At 42.2% G+C, this 19,606-nt stretch overlaps 1 protein-coding gene across 3 annotated transcripts in view; it reads left to right on the top strand.

The window, feature by feature from the left end:
- The window catches only part of LOC143289823 (uncharacterized), a 135,687-nt gene that overhangs the window by 105,652 nt on the left and 10,429 nt on the right, over window positions 1-19,606 (top strand). For 2 of the 3 annotated variants that reach the window (XM_076598998.1, XM_076598997.1), the window contains exons 24-31: window positions 722-866; window positions 4,682-4,856; window positions 7,190-7,346; window positions 7,754-7,950; window positions 8,633-8,806; window positions 12,673-12,705; window positions 18,855-18,872; window positions 19,602-19,606. The exon at window positions 19,602-19,606 is cut by the window's right edge and continues 107 nt beyond it. In XM_076598998.1, the coding sequence (XP_076455113.1) occupies window positions 722-866; window positions 4,682-4,856; window positions 7,190-7,346; window positions 7,754-7,950; window positions 8,633-8,806; window positions 12,673-12,705; window positions 18,855-18,872; window positions 19,602-19,606 (904 nt within the window). Of the gene's footprint in view, window positions 1-721; window positions 867-4,681; window positions 4,857-6,408; window positions 7,170-7,189; window positions 7,347-7,753; window positions 7,951-8,632; window positions 8,807-12,672; window positions 12,706-18,854; window positions 18,873-19,601 lie in introns of those variants that run through there. The other variant, XM_076598999.1, reaches the window with a different exon arrangement.

The raw sequence follows: 19,606 nt of genomic DNA, 5'->3' as shown, positions 1-19,606 counted from the left end.
CCAGTATTTCAAATTATTTTGAAAGTTTATTCAATGATGGTATTTGTATCACAAACTTCAATCTCTTTGTTTCTCTCAAGTATGTCCCTTCGCCCCCCAACCCCCTTGCCCCCCTTTCTATTATCTTTCCCACTTATGTGTGTGTGTGTGTGTGTGTGTGTGTGTGTGTGTGTGTGTGAATGACGTACATATGTGTACATATGCGTTTGTGAGTGAGTGTGTGTGTGTGTGTGTGTGTGTGTGTGTGTTGGTGATGACCTGAGATTGAAGTTATATGTGACGTACTCATGAAGTCACTCGTATGGATCCTCAAGATGGAGCGGAAGCAGTGTTGCTGGAATCTCTCCAGGAGGAGAATGTGGCTTCGGTAGGTGACCCAAGACGCAGAGCTGTAAAGGAGAGTGTTTAACATCACGGCTCTGTAGACACATCTTTTTCTCTGTTTTGAGGTGGTACTTGTTTCACACTCTCTTGAGGTGTCTTCCAAAGGCTCTGTTGGCCATGGCCAGTCTGTTGTCCACTTCCTTATCAGTGCTGGTGTCAGTGGAGATGATTCTTCGGAGGTAGCAGAACTGTTGGACGGTTTTCAGTTTAATGGTGATGCCACACACACACACACACACACACACACACACAGAGAGAGAGAGAGAGAGAGAGAGATGCAAAGATAAACATAGAAACACTGCTGCATGGATGTTGTTAACTGTGCCCTGTTTTTCAGCTACACATTGCGACTGGCAGTACCATGGTCAGAAGCAGGGCATGTTGTGCTGAGTCTGGTCTACGTCCTCTTCGTCCTGAGACTGCTGCGTGTCTTGACCGTCAGTCGTTCCATTGGACCCATGCTCCCCATGATCTGGAACATGGTCTGTGTGTGTGTGTGTTTTATCTTCAGTTTAACGTCTATTCACTATAAGTGTTTTTAGACATAATAGAATTTCACTGACAGTTTTCGGAATGTCTGAAATATAATTTAAGGCCATTAGTATGGCTATAAGTTCAGCTGTGAAAATGGAATATTGTCTACCAATATAGTATAATTTTTCTAATCTAAATGAAGGAATTACAAAAGCCGCTCCTGAATTACCATCTTCTAGAACAGATCCGTCTGTGTATATTTTTAGATAATTAGAATGTGTGTGTGTGTGTGTGTGTGTGTGTGTGTGTGTGTGTGTGTGTGTGTGTGTGAATGTGTGTGCCACAGTGTGTGTGTGTGTGTGTGTGTGTGTGCCACAGTATGTGTGTGTGAATCAGAATCAGATTCATATTTATTTGTCATGAAAGCCCCGTGTGTGTGTGTGTGTGTGTGTGTGCATGTGTGTGCATGTGTGTGTGTGTGTGTGTGTGTGTGTGTGTGCCATTATGAGTGTTTTATCTTCAGTTTAACGTCTATTCACTATAAGTGTTTTTAGACGGAAAGGAGTAAGGAAGTGGATAAAGGAAAGGGAATGCATGTGAATATTAGTGTAAAAAGTATTCATGTTATGTATCAGAGGAAAAGTATATTATAAGAAAAAGGTCTAAAGAGATTGTGGTGTGTATTGAATGAGGTGTCATGGGAAGGAGAATTTGTATATGCATATCAACAAGTATTAACCTACAACAATGTAATTATAAATAACAACATTAATTGTAACACATCAAAGGAGGATACCAACAGGACTGGTGTTTAAAATTTCCGAGAACATTCTAAGCAATGAATAAGCATTCAAAATCTTTTCAGTGGCTAATGAAATATTGGAAGAAAAGTCATCAACTACATCTTTAGGAATTAAATGTCTTATGCTCGGACAATGAATGAGTAGATGACATACAGTTATTTGCTTACCGCATATACATTTTATATTTTTAGAAAATTTTGTACGAAAGGCATTTAAACGAATTCTATACATTAGACTTGTAATTACTCTTGAATGTGCTGCTGGTGTCAAATTAAGAAAATGTTTGGGATTAGCTGCATTCTTTGTGTTTACACAACATTGGTAATATTGATTATTTGAATCTATAAGTAATTTCTGAAATCGATTTCTAGATACATTTTCTATACAACTAATGTATTCATGTAGATCTAACTGGATGTCAAGTTGTATTGCGCCTTCGAAATTACGTGCTGCTCTTCTAGCTACTTGGTCTACCCTCTCATTTGAAGATATTCCACAGTGCGAAGGTACCCAACAGAAAGTTATTTTAATGCCCTGTTTTGTCAGTTGGTGAATAATATGTTTTATTTCCATTGTCATCTCAATTCGCTTCTTTGAATTTGGAGATTCTATAGCTTGTAATACTGACTTCGATTCTACATATAATTGAATTTCACTGACAGTTTTCGGAATGTCTGAAATATAATTTAAGGCCATAAGTATGGCTATAAGTTCAGATGAGTGTGTTTGTGTGTGTATGTGTGTGTTTCACGGTGTGTTTGTGTGTGTGTGTGTGTGTGTGTGTGTGTGCTTGTGCTTGTGTGTGTTAATATAGTAATCAGAGTAAATGCAATAAATTTTATTTGTTTTGAAACCTAAAGGTTTATACATGAGCCATACACAAACAAATGAATAAGAATTCTCAACATCATATACAGGTACAGCATTCAGATAAATTTACCCAATTGTGGTTGTACATTACTTAATCACTTACTGGCCACAGCCAACTGGAAACATGATCTGTGTGATTATATTCCTGAATATTCTTTAAAAGTTGTTCTCTCATAGTGTTCAATTTGACACAATGATCAAGCAGATGACTTCTACATTTTACTACTGCTACACAATATGGTTTCTCATGAAGTATTTAGGCGTTGTTTTTTTCAAATTTTCTGGTTACATGAACTTATCCTGAGTTTTGTCAAAGGTCATCTGTGTCTTGCATCTGAGATGTTCAAAAGATACATTTCAGGTGTCTTTTTCATACGTTACAGTGGCATTGCAAAACTTGCGCTATGTCGATTTTTCTTTCGAGTACCCGATGCGTTCATTTTCTAACTTTTGAGACATCACTAACCTTTGCTTGTACAATGTGCATGTATGTGAGGGTCAGAGGGGGGAATGTACGCATGTGTGCATACGTCTGTGAGCATTATTGTTAATTTTCAAGTCAAAGTTGTATTTCCAGATGGTACATTGAATACATATGACGATTAGATGTGCAGCTGCTCAGTCTGACACCACCACAGCAACAGAGCGACGTGAACGTCAAATGACGATCTATATTTTTTTAAATTTTAAATTAAGCCTTTTGTTTAAACTGTTCAATTTTAAAGTGATTTACATTTGAAGATATTGTCCTTCATTTTAGACTCACTTGTGTAAACAAAGTGAGTCTATATTATAACCCGGTGTTCGGGTGTGTGCGTGTGTGTGTATGTGTGACAAAGTGTGTGTGTGTGTGTGTGTGTGGTAAACTTTAACAGTTTCATTTTCTCTGGAATACTCTGTCTACCTATACCAAATTTGGATGAAAAGAAAAATCTTCACAACCACACCAATAAGAAGTTGCAAGTCTTCCGAATTAAGCCGTATTTTCGGATCATTAACGGTTTATTTCGTGGAGGCTCCAGTTCAAAGAAAAACAGAATCTGGATATTCCTAATTGCTGGAACATAAGTATGGTTTGAAGATGGCATGACATCGGGTTTGTTTTTGTTTTTTTTCGCAATTAAAAGACAATACAAATTCTGGACAGAACATATACAATGACACTCACGACGCCATCGACGTGTGTACTGCATATGAATATTCTAAAAGTGGATACTGTATTAACAAGAAAGAATACAAAAGAACTATTGAATCGACCATTTCAGTTTCAGCCTGCCTGTTGTAGACTGGTCCCTGCAGATCTGAAGAAAACAGCTACATGTTGCGGTGTGCCTGAGGATATGGCAACAACGTCTCCTTTACCACCACTCAAAAGATTTTTTTTTTTTTTAATATTGAAATACGTTTTTTTAAAGAAAAAAGATTTAAACGATGTTATTACTTTGAATACAGTAATAACTTTATCACACTAAAAACAACAACATCGGTTCAAATGTTAATGTCCAATGTTATATTGTTATGTTGGTGGGCTTTTTTTAAACAAAACGTCAACCAATTATTTTCATTATCTAATACACATACAAGCGCACACACACACACACACACACACACACACACATTCACACACTCACACACTCGCATGGATATACAGTAATTTCTTTTCCCTTCCTCGAGTTTTTTCCTACCCTTGTAAAAGTGAAAAGACCAAGTAAAGAATGAACGAAATAATGTCAGATGCGTTGCAGCACTGTTAGTACTTCTGCTTGTTCCCAAACTGAACTTGCATGATTCGATCCCAGTCCAATACCCCACCCCACCCCCTTCCTTTCTTTTGTCCCACAAACTTATTAGTATTTTAAAACAAAACACATTTTAACCATTTTCTTTTCTTTTCTTTTTTCTCATGATTCCTTTGCTTGATAAAGTGTGTATCGCAAGCAAGTCTTGAAGACGGTGCTTCTCTTGTTGTATGTTTGTTGCTGTTTCAGGATGATAAATTGATAGGCTATATGATCATATGATCATCTGTGCTGCATGTGTGTGTTCACACACTGACACATATTTGATTGGTATGTGATGTGTGAGAAGTTTGAACTGATATAATACATTATTTTCAGGGAAGAAATGCTCTGTTCTGTTTTCTCACACAGCTGGGTGACCTTGTGCCCTTCCTCGTCATTCTGTTCATCTTCGTCTTTGCTTATGGCTTAGCGTCAGAGGCCTTACTGCACCCGGGGACATCTTGGCACGGCCTCTATCTCCTCTACCTGCCACGGGTGGCATTCTGGCCCATATTTGGAGAGTATGGGCTGGAGACTATCGATGGTAAGTTCATCATGAAATACTTTCTTTGTCTCATGAGTCTATCATCAGAGAATGTGGAGGAAATGAAAACGACGCAAAGAGCTTCAAATATTGAACAAAAGACATGGATGGACAGGATGTGTCATTCTTCTTTCATGGGGTACAACTCCCACATTCACTCGTATCTATGAGTGGGGTTTTTCTTACTTAACTATTTTTACCCAGTCATGTAGGCAGCCCTATCCATATGCCATATATTTTCTAGGAGGTGCAAACACAAACATGGATCGTGCCGTCTCTACTTTGGAGTGGAGTGATGGCCTTGAGGTAACGCATCTGCCTAGGAAGCGAGAGAATCTGAGCGCGCAGGTTCGAATCACGGCTCAGCTGCCAATATTTTTTCCCCCTTCACTAAACCTTGAGTGGTGGTCTGGACGCTAGTCATTCGGATGAGACAATAAACCGAGGTCCCGTGTGCAACATGCACTTAGCCCACGTAAAAGAACCAACAGTAACAAAAGGGTTGTCCCTGGCAAAATTCTGTGGAAAAATCCACTTCGATAGGAAAAACAAATAAAGCTGCACGCAGGAAAAAAATACCCCCCCCCCACCCCCAAAAGAAAATTGGGTGGCGTTGTCGTGTAGCGATGCGCTCTCCCTGGGGAGAACAGCCCGAATTTCACACAGAGAAATCTGTTGTGATAAAAAGAAATACAAATACAACAAATACAAATATTTGATTGTCTGCATGTGTATACATGTGAAGGGGGTTAAGGCACTAGCAGGCAAGCGAAAATCCCCACCCTGAACCCAGCAGGCACCAATACTCGTGCCGAACCTAGGACCCACAGATTGACAGACCATCGCTCTGTCCACTGGACTATTGTATCCATGGACAGTCATTGTCATTCCTAAACAAGTAAAGACTGCATGACATTAAGAAAATACTTATGACACAAAGGGGTACATTAAATAATCACCATGAGAAGAAAACATTCTGTATTAAAAAGATTAAAAAACATAGGTACTCCATAAAATGGTAACTTTGGAAAGTTTTATTTTGTTGCGGTTATCATGCGAGGCCCAAATAGCATTTGTACTTTTGTGTAGTGTTGCACTGAGCAAAGGTGCATGTATTGTATTGTATTGCATTGTATTGTATTGTATTGTATTTGTGCCAAAACAGATTTCTCTGTGTGAAATATAGGTTGCCCTCCCCTTGGAGAACACATCACCACAGTGCAACGTCACCCATTTTTTTTTTTTTTCTCTGGCTGCAAGTTTTGGGGGGGGGTTTATTGGCAGAGTGGATTTTTCTACATAATAATGCCATGGAAATCACTTTATTGCCATGGGTTCACTTACATGCACTAGATGCATAGTACACACGAAACCTTGGTTTATCAACTCACCCATGTATCATGCGCAGGGACAAACACAACATGTTTAAGATATTCAAGGAAAATACAGGACGATGGACTAGTGAGGCAGAAAATGAAAAAAGAAGACATCACAGAAGGAACAGTAAGTGACAGACAAGAGGAAAGAATCCAGCACAGATGGATTTTTCCAGATATTGGGGTACTGTTCATACCTGAAAGAGCCTTGCGTCATTCCTTCACGGCAGTGGAAATGCAGGTAGTTGCTCCTTTTTGGTGGTGACCCACTACACACACGACCACTACGCATCTTACTGGCGTTCTCAACAAAGCACGTTGTGGTATCTTGGGGAGACGCATGGGCCTCCAAAATGGCTGACAAGGCCCGTTGTCACATGAGGTAGGCATGTGACATCCATGACGTCATGGGTAAACAGAGGTGTGTATGTGTGTGTGTGTGTGTGTGTGTGAATGTGTGTGTGTGTGTATGTGTGTGTGTTTGTGTATGTGTGTGTGTGTGTGTGTGTGTGTGTGTAGCGAGGCCAAAACTGTGGGTCCATTGTGGCATGTTTATCCCAACAAATTTTCATCATTTTGCCCATTGAAATGTATAAGAAAAAGCCTGCAGGTCAGTGGTTTTAACCCAGCCCAGCCAATTCACAAAGAACTCACTTGGGTGATGTGGAGCCAGGTACTGGTGCAGAACAAGCGCGTGACAAGTGCTACGACCACTCAGCAGAATCTGATGGTTTGAAGTTCAAATATTTTAAATCAGTTGAAAAGAGAACTCTTGGTAATAATCTTTAATGCATATATTTCACAACCAAGAAATGATGATTGTGATAAAACATCACATGCTAAAGGGATGCAGTTTATACAGTATCGCGAAGCTCTTTGCCTCAACTGACCGTAACACCTCAAAGATGTGTGTGTGTGTGTGTGTGTGTGTGTGTGCTGTGCACGTGCACACTCCAGGTGCAGACTGCCAGAACAACAGCCTGTGGTACACAGAGAGTGAGGGAGGGGTTCTGTGTCCTTCCCCCATTGGTCGTCACGTAGTTCCCATTTTGCTGGGAGTGTACATTCTGATCACCAATGTTCTCATGCTCAATCTGTTGATTGCATACTTCAAGTGAGTAATCGTGTGTGTGTGTGTGTGTGTGTGTGTGTTTTCACATAAGCGTGAGAGGGAGAAAGAAAGAGAAAGTTTAAAAGAAATTCTTCTTGTTATGGTTGCTGATGTCCTTGTGATGTGTATGCATTTAACCTACTTACCGTGCCAGCAGTAACAATAATTGCTTGGTCACGAAACCAGAACTAGAAATATAATGTTCTACTGGTTATTAGGAAGAGACAGGCTGACAGAAGATGGAGGATGAGGGAAAGGGATCAGGTGAGAAAGAAACGGTAGGGGACAGACAAGAATAGAGACAGACATATTGACAGATAACTGAGAGAAGAGAGGCAGAGACGGAGACACAGAGAGAGAGAGTGTGTGTGTATGTGTGTTAGAGTCGATCTCATGATCTGTGCTTTCAGTCACTCTTTTGAGAAAGTGCACACCGAGTCCCACATCTGGTGGGCCTGGCTGAGATGTGGTCTGATTGGAGAGTATTACGACCGTCCCGCCCTGCCTGCCCCCCTCACCCTCCTCTACCGTCTGGCTCAAGTGCTGTGCTGGGAAGTTCGGTGGGTGCTGCAACAAATTCGACGCTGTTGTCAGAGGTGTCAGACAGGTAAGATTTAATGGTGTGCAAATAGTCTTCTTTTCCTTTGTTTATCATTTCTGATGCTACAAGTACTGCTGTTGTTGCAACTCTTCTCATTGCTTCAGTCCTCTTGCTATCACTATGACAAAAAGCATGTGTCTGGATATCTGAAATGGATCTGAAGCCGATGGGAGAAATGGTATTAAAATAAGCATACAGCATGGAATTTCTCTCTCTCTCTCTCTCTCTCTCTATATATATATATATATATAGAGAGAGAGAGAGAGAGAGAGACAGACAGACAGACAGACAGACAGATGTGTGTGTGTGTGTGTGTGTGTTCATTCACACAGTGATACACACATGCATATATACATGCATACATCCATCCATCCATATACATACATACGTATATATCCATATACATACATACATACATACATACATACATACATACAAACAATACAAACAATACAATACAATACAATACAATGCATACAAACATATGAATAAGTAATAGGGACTTCCATGAGGTTTTTGTCTTCAAATCAACTGGCTGAGACTTTACAAAGGTGACCAAATAAAAGCGAACATCAACATTGTGCCTTTGTCTCACCAAGATAACTTACGTGTTGTTTGACGTCATAGTTAAATTGTCCATTTCTGACATGGTTCACCTGGTTCAGCGTGCTATGTGCTCTGCTTCCAGAGAACATCATGATGACAAGAGATGACTCTGGATTTTATCCCACACCCTTAGGAGATTTCCAGTTCTCTGCCACACGGGTTACTGGACTGCATGAAGTTTTCGCCGAGGAAGCTAATGTTCTGGATATTCTTGACTTGGAGGAATTTCGGTTCAGTAGCCTTGGGAGTGAAACAGGTATTCGTCTTCTGTAGTTAATTGGTTAGTTAGCTGGTTAAAGATTTCTTTCTTTTTGTGGGGGAGAGGGGGAGGGGAGTCGGGGGGGGGGGGGGGGGGGGGTGCTGTACGAGTATGATACCATCCATGCACAACACACTCTGGATTGCAGGGTGCCTGTTCATAGTAAAATGCACAACAGACGAATGCAAAATGAACTCAGGCCAAACAAGGTCCGTGCCCACTTAAATGTGGCAACAACAAAAAAAAAAAAAAAAAAAAAAAAGGAACCAGAGTTCAAATCCAGTGAAAAAGAAAGTGCAGTCTGCTGCCAAAGCTATCATTACAACGGCTAAAAAAAAATGTACCTCAATGCAAAGTCATGCTAAAAATCCATCCTGGCTGTCAGTTACGAACGTTTTGGTGCCTGTGCTACTGCGTTATAAATTTTACTGTACATATAATCTCTACATATTTGTCTGCTTTGGAGATGTGTCATATGGCAGACCTCCGCTATATGGCCCCTGCTATATGACAATCACTGTTATATGACTGACTGAGTTGATTGTCCCTCTTATATGACTGATCCTGTTGTATCACTGTCTGTGTTATATGGCTGTCTCTGTTGTATGACTGACCCTGTTGTATGACTGTCTCTGTTATGACTGTCCCTGTTGTATGACTGTCCCTGTTGAATGACTGTCTCTGTTATATGACTGTCCCTGTTGTATGACTGCCTCTGTTGTGTGACTGTCCCCTGTTGTATGACTGTTCCCTGTTGTATGACTCTCCCTGTTGTATGACTGTTCCTGTTGTATGACTGTCCCTGTTTATGACTGTCCCCTGTTGTATGACTGTCCCCTGTTGTATGACTCTCCCTGTTGTATGACTGTTCCTGTTGTATGACTGTCCCTGTTTATGACTGTCCCCTGTTATATGACTGTTCCTGTTGTATGACTGTCCCCTGTGTCCCCTGTTGTATGACTGTCCCCTGTTGTATGACTGTCCCCTGTGTCCCCTGTTGTATGACTGTCCCCTGTTGTATGACTGTCCCCTGTGTCTCCTGTTGTATGACTGTCCCCTGTGTCCCCTGTTGTATGACTGTCCCCTGTGTCCCCTGTTGTATGACTGTCCCTGTTCATGACTGTCCCCTGTTGTATGACTGTCTCTGTTAAATGACTGTCCCTGTTGTATGACTGTCTCTGTTATATGACTGTCTCTGTTGTATGACTGTTCCATGTTGTTTGACTGTCTCTGTTAAATGACTGTTCCTGTTGTATGACTGTCCCCTGTTGTATGACTGTCTCTGTTAAATGACTGTCCCTGTTGTATGACTGTCTCTGTTATATGACTGCCCCTGTTGTATGACTGTTCCATGTTGTTTGACTGTCTCTGTTAAATGACTGTTCCTGTTGTATGACGTTCTCTGTTATATGACTGTTCCTATTGTATGACTGTCCCCTGTTGTACGACTGTTCCTGTTGTATGACTGCCCCCTAATGTATGACTGTCTCTGTTAAATGACTGTCCCTGTTGTATGACTGTCTCTGTTATATGACTGCCCCTGTTGTATGACTGTCCCATGTTGTATGACTGTCCCATGTTGTATGACTCTTGTATGACTGTCCCTGTTGTATGACTGTCTCTGTTATATGACTGTCCCTGTTGTATGACTGTCTCTGTTATATGACTGTCCCTGTTGTATGACTGTCTCTGTTATATGACTGCCCCTGTTGTATGACTGTCCCATTTTGTATGACTGTCCCTGTTATATGACTGTCCCCTTTTGTATGACTGTCCCATGTTGTATGACTGTCCCATGTTGTATGACTGTCTCTGTTGTATGACTGTCTCTGTTGTATGACTGTCCCCTGTTGTATGACTGTCCCATGTTGTATGACTGCCCCATGTTGTATGACTGTCCCTGTTGTATGACTGTCTCTGTTGTATGACTGTCTCTGTTATATGACTGTCCCTGTTGTATGACTGTCCCCTGTTGTATGACTGTCCCATGTTGTATGACTGTCCCATGTTGTATGACTGTCTCTGTTATATGACTGTTCCTGTTGTATGACTGTCCCTGTTGTATGACTGTCCCATGTTGTATGACTGTCTCATGTTGCATGACTGTCTCTGTTATGTGACTGTCCCTGTTGTATGACTGTCTCTGTTGTATGACTGTCTCTGTTATATGACTGTCCCTGTTGTATGACTGTCCCATGTTGTATGACTGTCCCATGTTGTATGACTGTCTCTGTTATATGACTGTCTCTGTTATATGACTGTCCCTGTTGTATGACTGTCCCCTGTTGTATGACTGTCCCATGTTGTATGACTGTCCCATGTTGTATGACTGTCTCTGTTATATGACTGTTCCTGTTGTATGACTGTCTCTGTTGTATGACTGTCCCATGTTGTATGACTGTCTCTGTTATATGACTGTCCCTGTTTATGACTGTCTCTGTTGTATGACTGTCCCATGTTGTATGACTGTCTCTGTTATATGACTGCCCCTGTTGTATGACTGTCCCCTGTTGTATGACTGTCCCTGTTGTATGACTGTCCCTGTTGTATGACTGTCTCTGTTATGTGACTGTTCCTGTTGTATGACTGTCCCATGTTGTATGACTGTCCTTGTTGTATGACTGTCTCTGTTATGTGACTGTCTCTGTTGTATGACTGTCCCCTGTTGTATGACTGTCCCATGTTGTATGACTGTCTCTGTTGTATGACTGTCCCTGTTTATGACTGTCTCTGTTGTATGACTGTCCCATGTTGTATGACTGTCCCTGTTGTATGACTGTCCCTGTTGTATGACTGTCTCTGTTATGTGACTGTTCCTGTTGTATGACTGTCCCATGTTGTATGACTGTCCTTGTTGTATGACTGTCTCTGTTATATGACTGCCCCTGTTGTATGACTGTCCCCTGTTATGTGACTGTCTCTGTTGTATGACTGTCCCTGTTGTATGACTGTCCCATGTTGTATGACTGTCTCTGTTATGTGACTGTCTCTGTTGTATGACTGTCCCTGTTGTATGACTGTCCTTGTTGTATGACTGTCTCTGTTATGTGACTGTCTCTGTTGTATGACTGTCCCTGTTGTATGACTGTTGTTGTATGACTGTCTCTGTTGTATGACTGTCCCTGTTTATGACTGTCCTGTTGTATGACTGTCTCTGTTGTATGACTGTCCCTGTTGTATGACTGTCCCATGTTGTATGACTGTCTCTGTTATATGACTGTCCCTGTTGTATGACTGTCCCTGTTGTATGACTGTCCCATGTTGTATGACTGTCTCTGTTGTATGACTGTCCCATGTTGTATGACTGTCCCTGTTATATGACTGTCCCATGTTGTATGACTGTCTCTGTTAAACGACTGTCTCATGTTGTATGACTGTCTCTGTTATGTGACTGTCCCTGTTGTATGACTGTCTCTGTTGTATGACTGTCTCTGTTATATGACTGTCCCTGTTGTATGACTGTCCCATGTTGTATGACTGTCCCATGCTGTATGACTGTCTCTGTTATATGACTGTCCCCTGTTACATTACCACCAACTCCACCTCCGGTCATAAAGCCTGGCAAGGGAGAACAATCATCCCAGGACAATGGGGATTTCATGCCAGATGAAGGTTATGACCCCGTATGTACATTATCATATGACTAGTGTTTATAAAAACTGTTGAAAAATCTATGTAACAGATTTTTTATGTGTTGTGCAAGTACAAGTTGTCACAGTATAGTGAACAATCATGAATGCACATGTGCAACGCAACAGCCAGACTAGGACAGACATTTTGACAGACAGACATTTGATTTCAATATAATGTATGCAGAAGTAATAATGTAATTTACATTTTAAAAGCAAGATTTGTATTTGCAGATTACAAGAAAGCATTCTTTAGCGAGTGTTCTGGTGAGTTGTGTTTTGTTTTGTGTTATCTATAAAAGTTGATGGGAAATTCTAGGAAGTCTCCTACTTGATAGAATCATATTATTCTCTCAGTCTGCTTGTCTGTCTTTCTGTCTACTTGTCTTTCTGTCCCTCTCACCCATTCCCCTCTCTCTCTCTCTCTCTCTCTCTCTCTCTCAACATTCTTCCGCTTAAGTTCAAACTGCTTTTCAATAAAGGAATCCTTATGCATAAATTTGTTCATGGAAATGACCCAATGTTTATTAGAAATATGTTTATTGTCAACAAGTTTTGACATTCACACAGATTTGACCTTCCTTTACTGATAATTACCTTATATAAATCAAGTCTATTGTACTCTGGAAGTTGGTTATGGAATAGACTTCCTCCGTTTGTAAAGAATGAAGCAAATTTAAAGAGATTCAAAACATTGTGCCACGATTTTCTTACAAATAACACAAATCCTACAACATTTTTTACCGCGAAGTTTTGATTTAACATGTATTGTACCCAGGCTTCTTATTCTCCATGTACTTCTCATGTATTAGTTTCAACATATACCATGATTTCTCTTTGAGTAAGAGTACATGTACTGTATATGAACTTCGATGAACAAATGTGGGAACAACTCTCTCTCTCTGTGCCTTTTTTGTCTTTCCATGTAATTATCTTCTTTTCTTTTTCTTGTCTTTGATATATGTTTTCCTTGATATTTCTCTTGTTACTTCACATCTTTCCCCCCCTTTTTTGTTGTTATTATCATCATTTCTATTTTGTTTGTTTTCGAGCGCTGGATGAAAAAAGTATGTGTGCTTAATCAATTAACCCCAGGAAAAAACATTCATTCATTCATTCATTCATTCTGTGTGTGTGTGTGTTGTCTTCAGTTTAACGTCTTTCCACTTGAAGTGATATTAGACGGGGAAAGAAAAAAAAACAAAAAAAAACGTGGGGGTAGGGGCTGTGAGAGGGGGAGGGGTAAAAGTGTGTGTATGTGTGGAGGGTGGATAGGGAGAGACAACGCTATGAAAAATGGAAACGTTATAAACGCCAACATCAAACAAATATAACATCTATAACAAATGTCCTATAGGACTATGCAGCAAACCTTCTGCAATAACAAATAACATATTGGAATTGTTAATAACACATTCAAAAGAACTTTTGGTGAAGTCTGGCAAAAAACATTTTTGATTCTGACATTCGAATATTACATGGTTGCTAGAAATATGTTCTCCACATCTTTGCTGAACTTTGTTACAAAAGCGTTCAGTTTTATCCTGTTTGATAATGTATGAATCTGCCTTAATCTTATTGAATTACTGTATGTATTTGACTGATTGATAGTTCCCGGTTGTTGACCATTAATTACACTATGGTTTAAAGCTTTGCCGTTTTCTTGGTATAATTCTCTGACTTTGTTCCACGATGTTTTTTCTAGTATTCGATAACCCTCTTGTACAGATAGAGGCACATAAAGTTATATGGTTCCCTGTTCGTTCTTTGCACCTTTTCTTGCAGTCCTGTCAGCCCATTCATTGTAGAGAATACCAAGATGTGAAGGAACCCAGAAAAACGTAATATGTGTTCCTTTCAAGCTTAAAAGATGTAAAATGTGGCTGATTTCTAGTATGATTTTAGATTTGTTCTTACAATTTGGTGAGTTTAAAGCACATAATACAGATTTGGAATCAACGCAAAACAAGACTTGTAGAAGGCAAATTGGAAGATCAAGAACATGATTTAGAGCCATAAGAACAGCAATAAGTTCAGCAGTGAATATTGAACGATTTTTACCAGTATAGTATGATCTTTCCGTTTTCAGTTCTGGTATAACGAAAGCTGAACCTGCTTGGCCATTGTCTAATAGTGAGCCATCTGTGTAGATCTGTAAATGATCACGGTATCTATTTTGAAGGTGTACTCGGACTTCCGTTGCCATGATATTCGGATTTTCATTCTTTTTAATGTCAGTATGATTAACATCAAAATGTGCTTTATTCATCTCCCAGATGGGGTATGGACTTACGGTCTTCTGTGTGTCTACGTCATCTGAATTAATTTTAGATTTTCCGAACAGGTTTGACACAAACGTGCCAATGGGTGTTAAATAAGATATGTTTTTAGCTCTTTTGGGGAAGTTGTTTTCGGATGTAATTTTTACTTCCTCTGATGTATAATTTTCAGTTGTTGAGCTTCTCAGTACGTATTTAGCACATGCGAGGTGTGTGTGTGTGCGTGTGTGTGTGTGTGTTTCTATGTTTCTGTTTGAGTTTGACTCTGTATCTCTCTCTCTATGTCTGTGTGTCAGGCTATCTGGGGCCATATTCAAGACAAAAATAACTTTGCCTTAAAGCAAGTTGCCTTTGGTATGGTAGGGACAATTTAACTTGAAGGTTAAGTTGTTTTCGTATTCAAAAAACTTGAAGTGCACTCAGGCAGCTAACTAATCACCAATAATTAAGAATCTGCACATGATCTTTCACATCTCACCGCACCACACTTCCTTCCCTCACAAGCTAGTGCGCATGTGACGATTAAAAATTAAAAATAAAAAACAGAAGAAAAAAAAAGCTTGGCAAAATATTGCTGTGATAGTCAGAAACTTGTCGGATCTGGGGGCAACTGGTTTCCAAGTTTTGCGGACTAAAAAAAACAAGAGAGGCAAGGCCTTCAAGACTCACTTGTGACACACTCTTTTTTTCTAGATCTACGGAGATCGTGTTCAACAGGCTAAGTTGCACATGGAAACTATGACATGACCATTTCTCTTTTATGTTCATTCCAGTTAATTCAGATTACACTTTAGAATATTCATCTGCAGAAAATACGTCGATGATGCAGTTTGTGTCACTGTATGTGCTCTTCCAGATTTTGTGTTTCTTTTCTTTTCTTTTAATTGCGAACAAGAAAAACAATGTCATGCCATCTCCTAACCAAACATGGCCACTGGGAAGCGAGATTGTGATTTCTTTTTATCCCAGTTAAGCCTCAGTAAAATGAACCGTTAATTGTTCAAAAATACGGCTTATTTCGGAACAACCTTTTATTGGTTTGACTGTGAAAATTCATTTTTCTTGCCATGTTTAAACAAAATTTGGTTTTGGCAGACAAAGTATTTCCAGAGAAAATGAATTTGTTAAAGTTTACCATGGAAACACACACACACACACCCACACACACACACACACCACACACACACACACCTTGTTATAACATAGACTCACTTTGTTTACACAACTGAGTCAAAAAGTACAAAAAGGCGCAAGCGCAGAAGAAATCATACAGGCCATGAAGGCTGAAGGGGGGTTGGAGGTGGGGCGGGAGGGGGGGTAAGGAAGGTCAGTATGATGATCTCATCGAGGAGATCATCAGAAGGCATCGGACCAAACGGAAGCAGTCAAGGACCGTATGCTTTCGATCGAGATCTAAGCGAATACAAATCTGTTTTTCTTGAACTGCAATAATATTTACTGGCCACAACCAATAGATTTAGCAAGTTAACATCACACCCAACAGAGGGTCGTAAGCAAAATCTAGATTTGCACGTTGTAAATCGTGTTCCACTTCTTGTATAATGAATGTCCCAAATATGTGCTCGTCGAAAACAAAATTTGTTCATAATTTCTATGTCATCGAAACTATCGAGCGGGTTTAATGTCTCCAAAAACACGGTCTCCCCTCATAGCACCCCTCAACAAAAACAACACGACAAAAGGATTCGCCATGTTTACCTCTTCTTCGTGGGCAGTCACCCTTTGCGAGTGATCGGGGCAAATTTGCCTTCAGCTTTGGATATCAGCGGGTAGACTCAAGTGTTCCTAAATACCGGCTACTGCTTACCCACGGGCAGTTTGCCTTGCCCCATGTAGATTTACCCGCAGGTACACCTTTACCCACAAGCACGATGGTCTCTCGAATATGGCTCCTATCTGTCTCTGTCTCTCTTTGTCTCTCTGTCTGTCTCTGTCTCTCTTTGTCTCTTTGTCTCTCTGCCTCTCTCTCATATACCAGTATATATTGTATTAGTGACTGGAGGGATGGGAGGTACACTGTGGGGTGTATCATGAGGGGTGGGAGGTATACCGTGGGGTGTATCATGGGGGGTGGGAGGTACACTGTGGGGTGTATCATGAGGGGTGGGAGGTACACTGTGGGGTGTATCATGGGGGGTGGGAGGTACACTGTGGGGTGTATCATGGGGGGTGGGAGGTACACTGTGGGGTGTATCATGGGGGGTGGGAGGTACACTGTGGGGTGTATCATGGGGGGTGGGAGATACACCGTGGGGTGTATCATGAGGGGTGGGAGGTACACCGTGGGGTGTATCATGGGGGATGGGAGGTACACTGTGGGGTGTATCATGGGGGGTGGGAGGTACACCATGGGGTGTATCATGGGGGGTAGGAGGTACACCATGGGGTGTATCATGAGGGGTGGGAGGTACACCATGGGGTGTATCATGAGGGGTGGGAGGTACACCATGGGGTGTATCATGGGGGGTGGGAGGTACACCGTGGGGTGTATCATGGGGGGTGGGAGGTACATGGGGGGTGGGAGGTACATGGGGGGTGGGAGATACACCATGGGGTGTATCATGGGTGGTGGGAGATACACTGTGGGGTGTATCATGGGGGGTGGGAGGTACATGGGGGGTGGGAGGTACACCGAGGAGTGTATCATGTGGGTGGGAGGTACACCGTGGGGTGTATCATGGGGGGTGGGAGGTACACCGTGGGGTGTATCATGAGGGGTGGGAGGTACACCGTGGGGTGTATCATGGGGGGTGGGAGGTACATGGGGGGTGGGAGGTACATGGGGGGTGGGAGGTACACCATGGGGTGTATCATGGGGGGTGGGAGTTACACTGTGGGGTGTATCATGGGGGGTGGGAGGTACACTGTGGGGTGTATCATGAGGGGTGGGAGGTACATGGGGGGTGGGAGGTACACTGTGGGGTGTATCATGGGGGGTGGGAGGTACACTGTGGGGTGTATCATGGGGGGTGGGAGGTACACTGTGGGGTGTATCATGGGGGGTGGGAGGTACACTGTGGGGTGTATCATGAGTGGTGGGAGGTACATGGGGGGTGGGAGGTACATTAGGGGTGGGAGGTACACTGTGGGGTGTATCATGGGGGGTGGGAGGTACACTGTGGGGTGTATCATGGGGGGTGGGAGGTACATGGGGGGTGGGAGGTACACCGTGGAGTGTATCATGTGGGTGGGAGGTACACCGTGGAGTGTATCATGTGGGTGGGAGGTACACTGTGGGGTGTATCATGGGGGGTGGGAGGTACACCATGGGGTGTATCATGGGGGGTGGGAGGTACACTGTGGGGTGTATCATGGGGGGTGGGAGGTACATGGGGGGTGGGAGGTACATGGGGGGTGAGAGGTACACCGTGGAGTGTATCATGGGGGGTGGGAGGTACATGGGGGGTGAGATGTACACCGTGGAGTGTATCATGGGGGGTGGGAGGTACACTGTGGGGTGTATCATGGGGGGTGGGAGGTACATGGGGGGTGAGAGGTACACCGTGGAGTGCATCATGGGGGGTGGGAGGTACACTGTGGGGTGTATCATGGGGGGTGGGAGGTACATGGGGGGTGGGAGGTACATGGGGGGTGGGAGGTACACCATGGGGTGTATCATGGGGGGTGGGAGGTACACTGTGGGGTGTATCATGGGGGGTGGGAGGTACATGGGGGGTGGGAGGTACACCATGGGGTGTATCATGGGGGGTGGGAGGTACACTGTGGGGTGTATCATGGGGGGTGGGAGGTACATGGGGGGTGAGAGGTACACCGTGGAGTGTATCATAGGGGGTGGGAGGTACACCGTGGGGTGTATCATGAGGGGTGGGAGGTACACTGTGGGGTGTATCATGGGGGGTGGGAGGTACACCGTGGGTGTATCATGGGGGGTGGGAGGTACACCGTGGGGTGTATCATGAGGGGTGGGAGGTACACCGTGGGGTGTATCATGAGGGGTGTAAACGATGAAAAGAACTGACGTGGCAGGATTTTTTTCAAAGCAGAATGAATGACTGAAAATCAAATGTAATAGATGAAATGTGTTTTCACGGTTCACAACAGAATAACCCATTTTCACGAATAAATGACAAGGGCTAAATTATTTTTCTGTTTCAGCCATGCCAAGCTCAATTGGTATGTATCAATTAGTTCTTCAGCGGATTGCTTTCACCTCTCTCTCTCTCTGTGAATAGACGATCTGCCCGACAGTCAAGTATGTGTGTACATGCTTATCAGCATGTCAGTGTATGTTGCTTGTTTGTAATTTTATTTGTACTTAATTCTTTCTTTTTCTGTTTTAATTTGGTGGTTCACTTCCACCTTGAAAGCGAGAGAATCTAAGGGTGTGAGACTGAATCACATAATGACCAGTGGTTATATATAATCTCCTGATACACTTGATTTTAAGTGGTGGTCTGGATGCTTGTCATTTTCATGAGACGTTGAACCAAGGTCCCATGTGGAGAAGGCACTTAACACACAAAACAAAACTCATGACATCAAAAGCGATGCCCCTGAAAAAAAATATGTAGAAAAAAATCCACTTTGATAGCAAAACAAATACAACTGCAGACAGAAAAAATATGGGTGGCTCTGCTCAGTAGGGACGCGCTCTCCCTCGGGAAAACAGCCCGAACTGCACACAGATATCTGTCGTGACAGTACAATACAATACAATACAATACAATACAATACAGTGTATGTCCAGCAGTATCAATTCTCTGATGAAGGAAACGGCTTCATTTACAGTTTTGTGTACATGTTTGTTCCGTTCAATGTGCATGTTTTATGTATCATATTCATCCCATGTGACGGGACGCACAACTGGACTGGAACAACAGTATTGTGATGGATGTCTGCCAGATACA

This window comes from Babylonia areolata, chromosome 14 (genome assembly GCF_041734735.1).
Source record: "Babylonia areolata isolate BAREFJ2019XMU chromosome 14, ASM4173473v1, whole genome shotgun sequence".
NCBI lineage: Eukaryota > Metazoa > Mollusca > Gastropoda > Neogastropoda > Buccinidae > Babylonia > Babylonia areolata.
The sequence above is the reverse complement of the archived record's forward strand: the minus strand, read 5'-3'. Positions and strand labels throughout refer to the sequence as shown.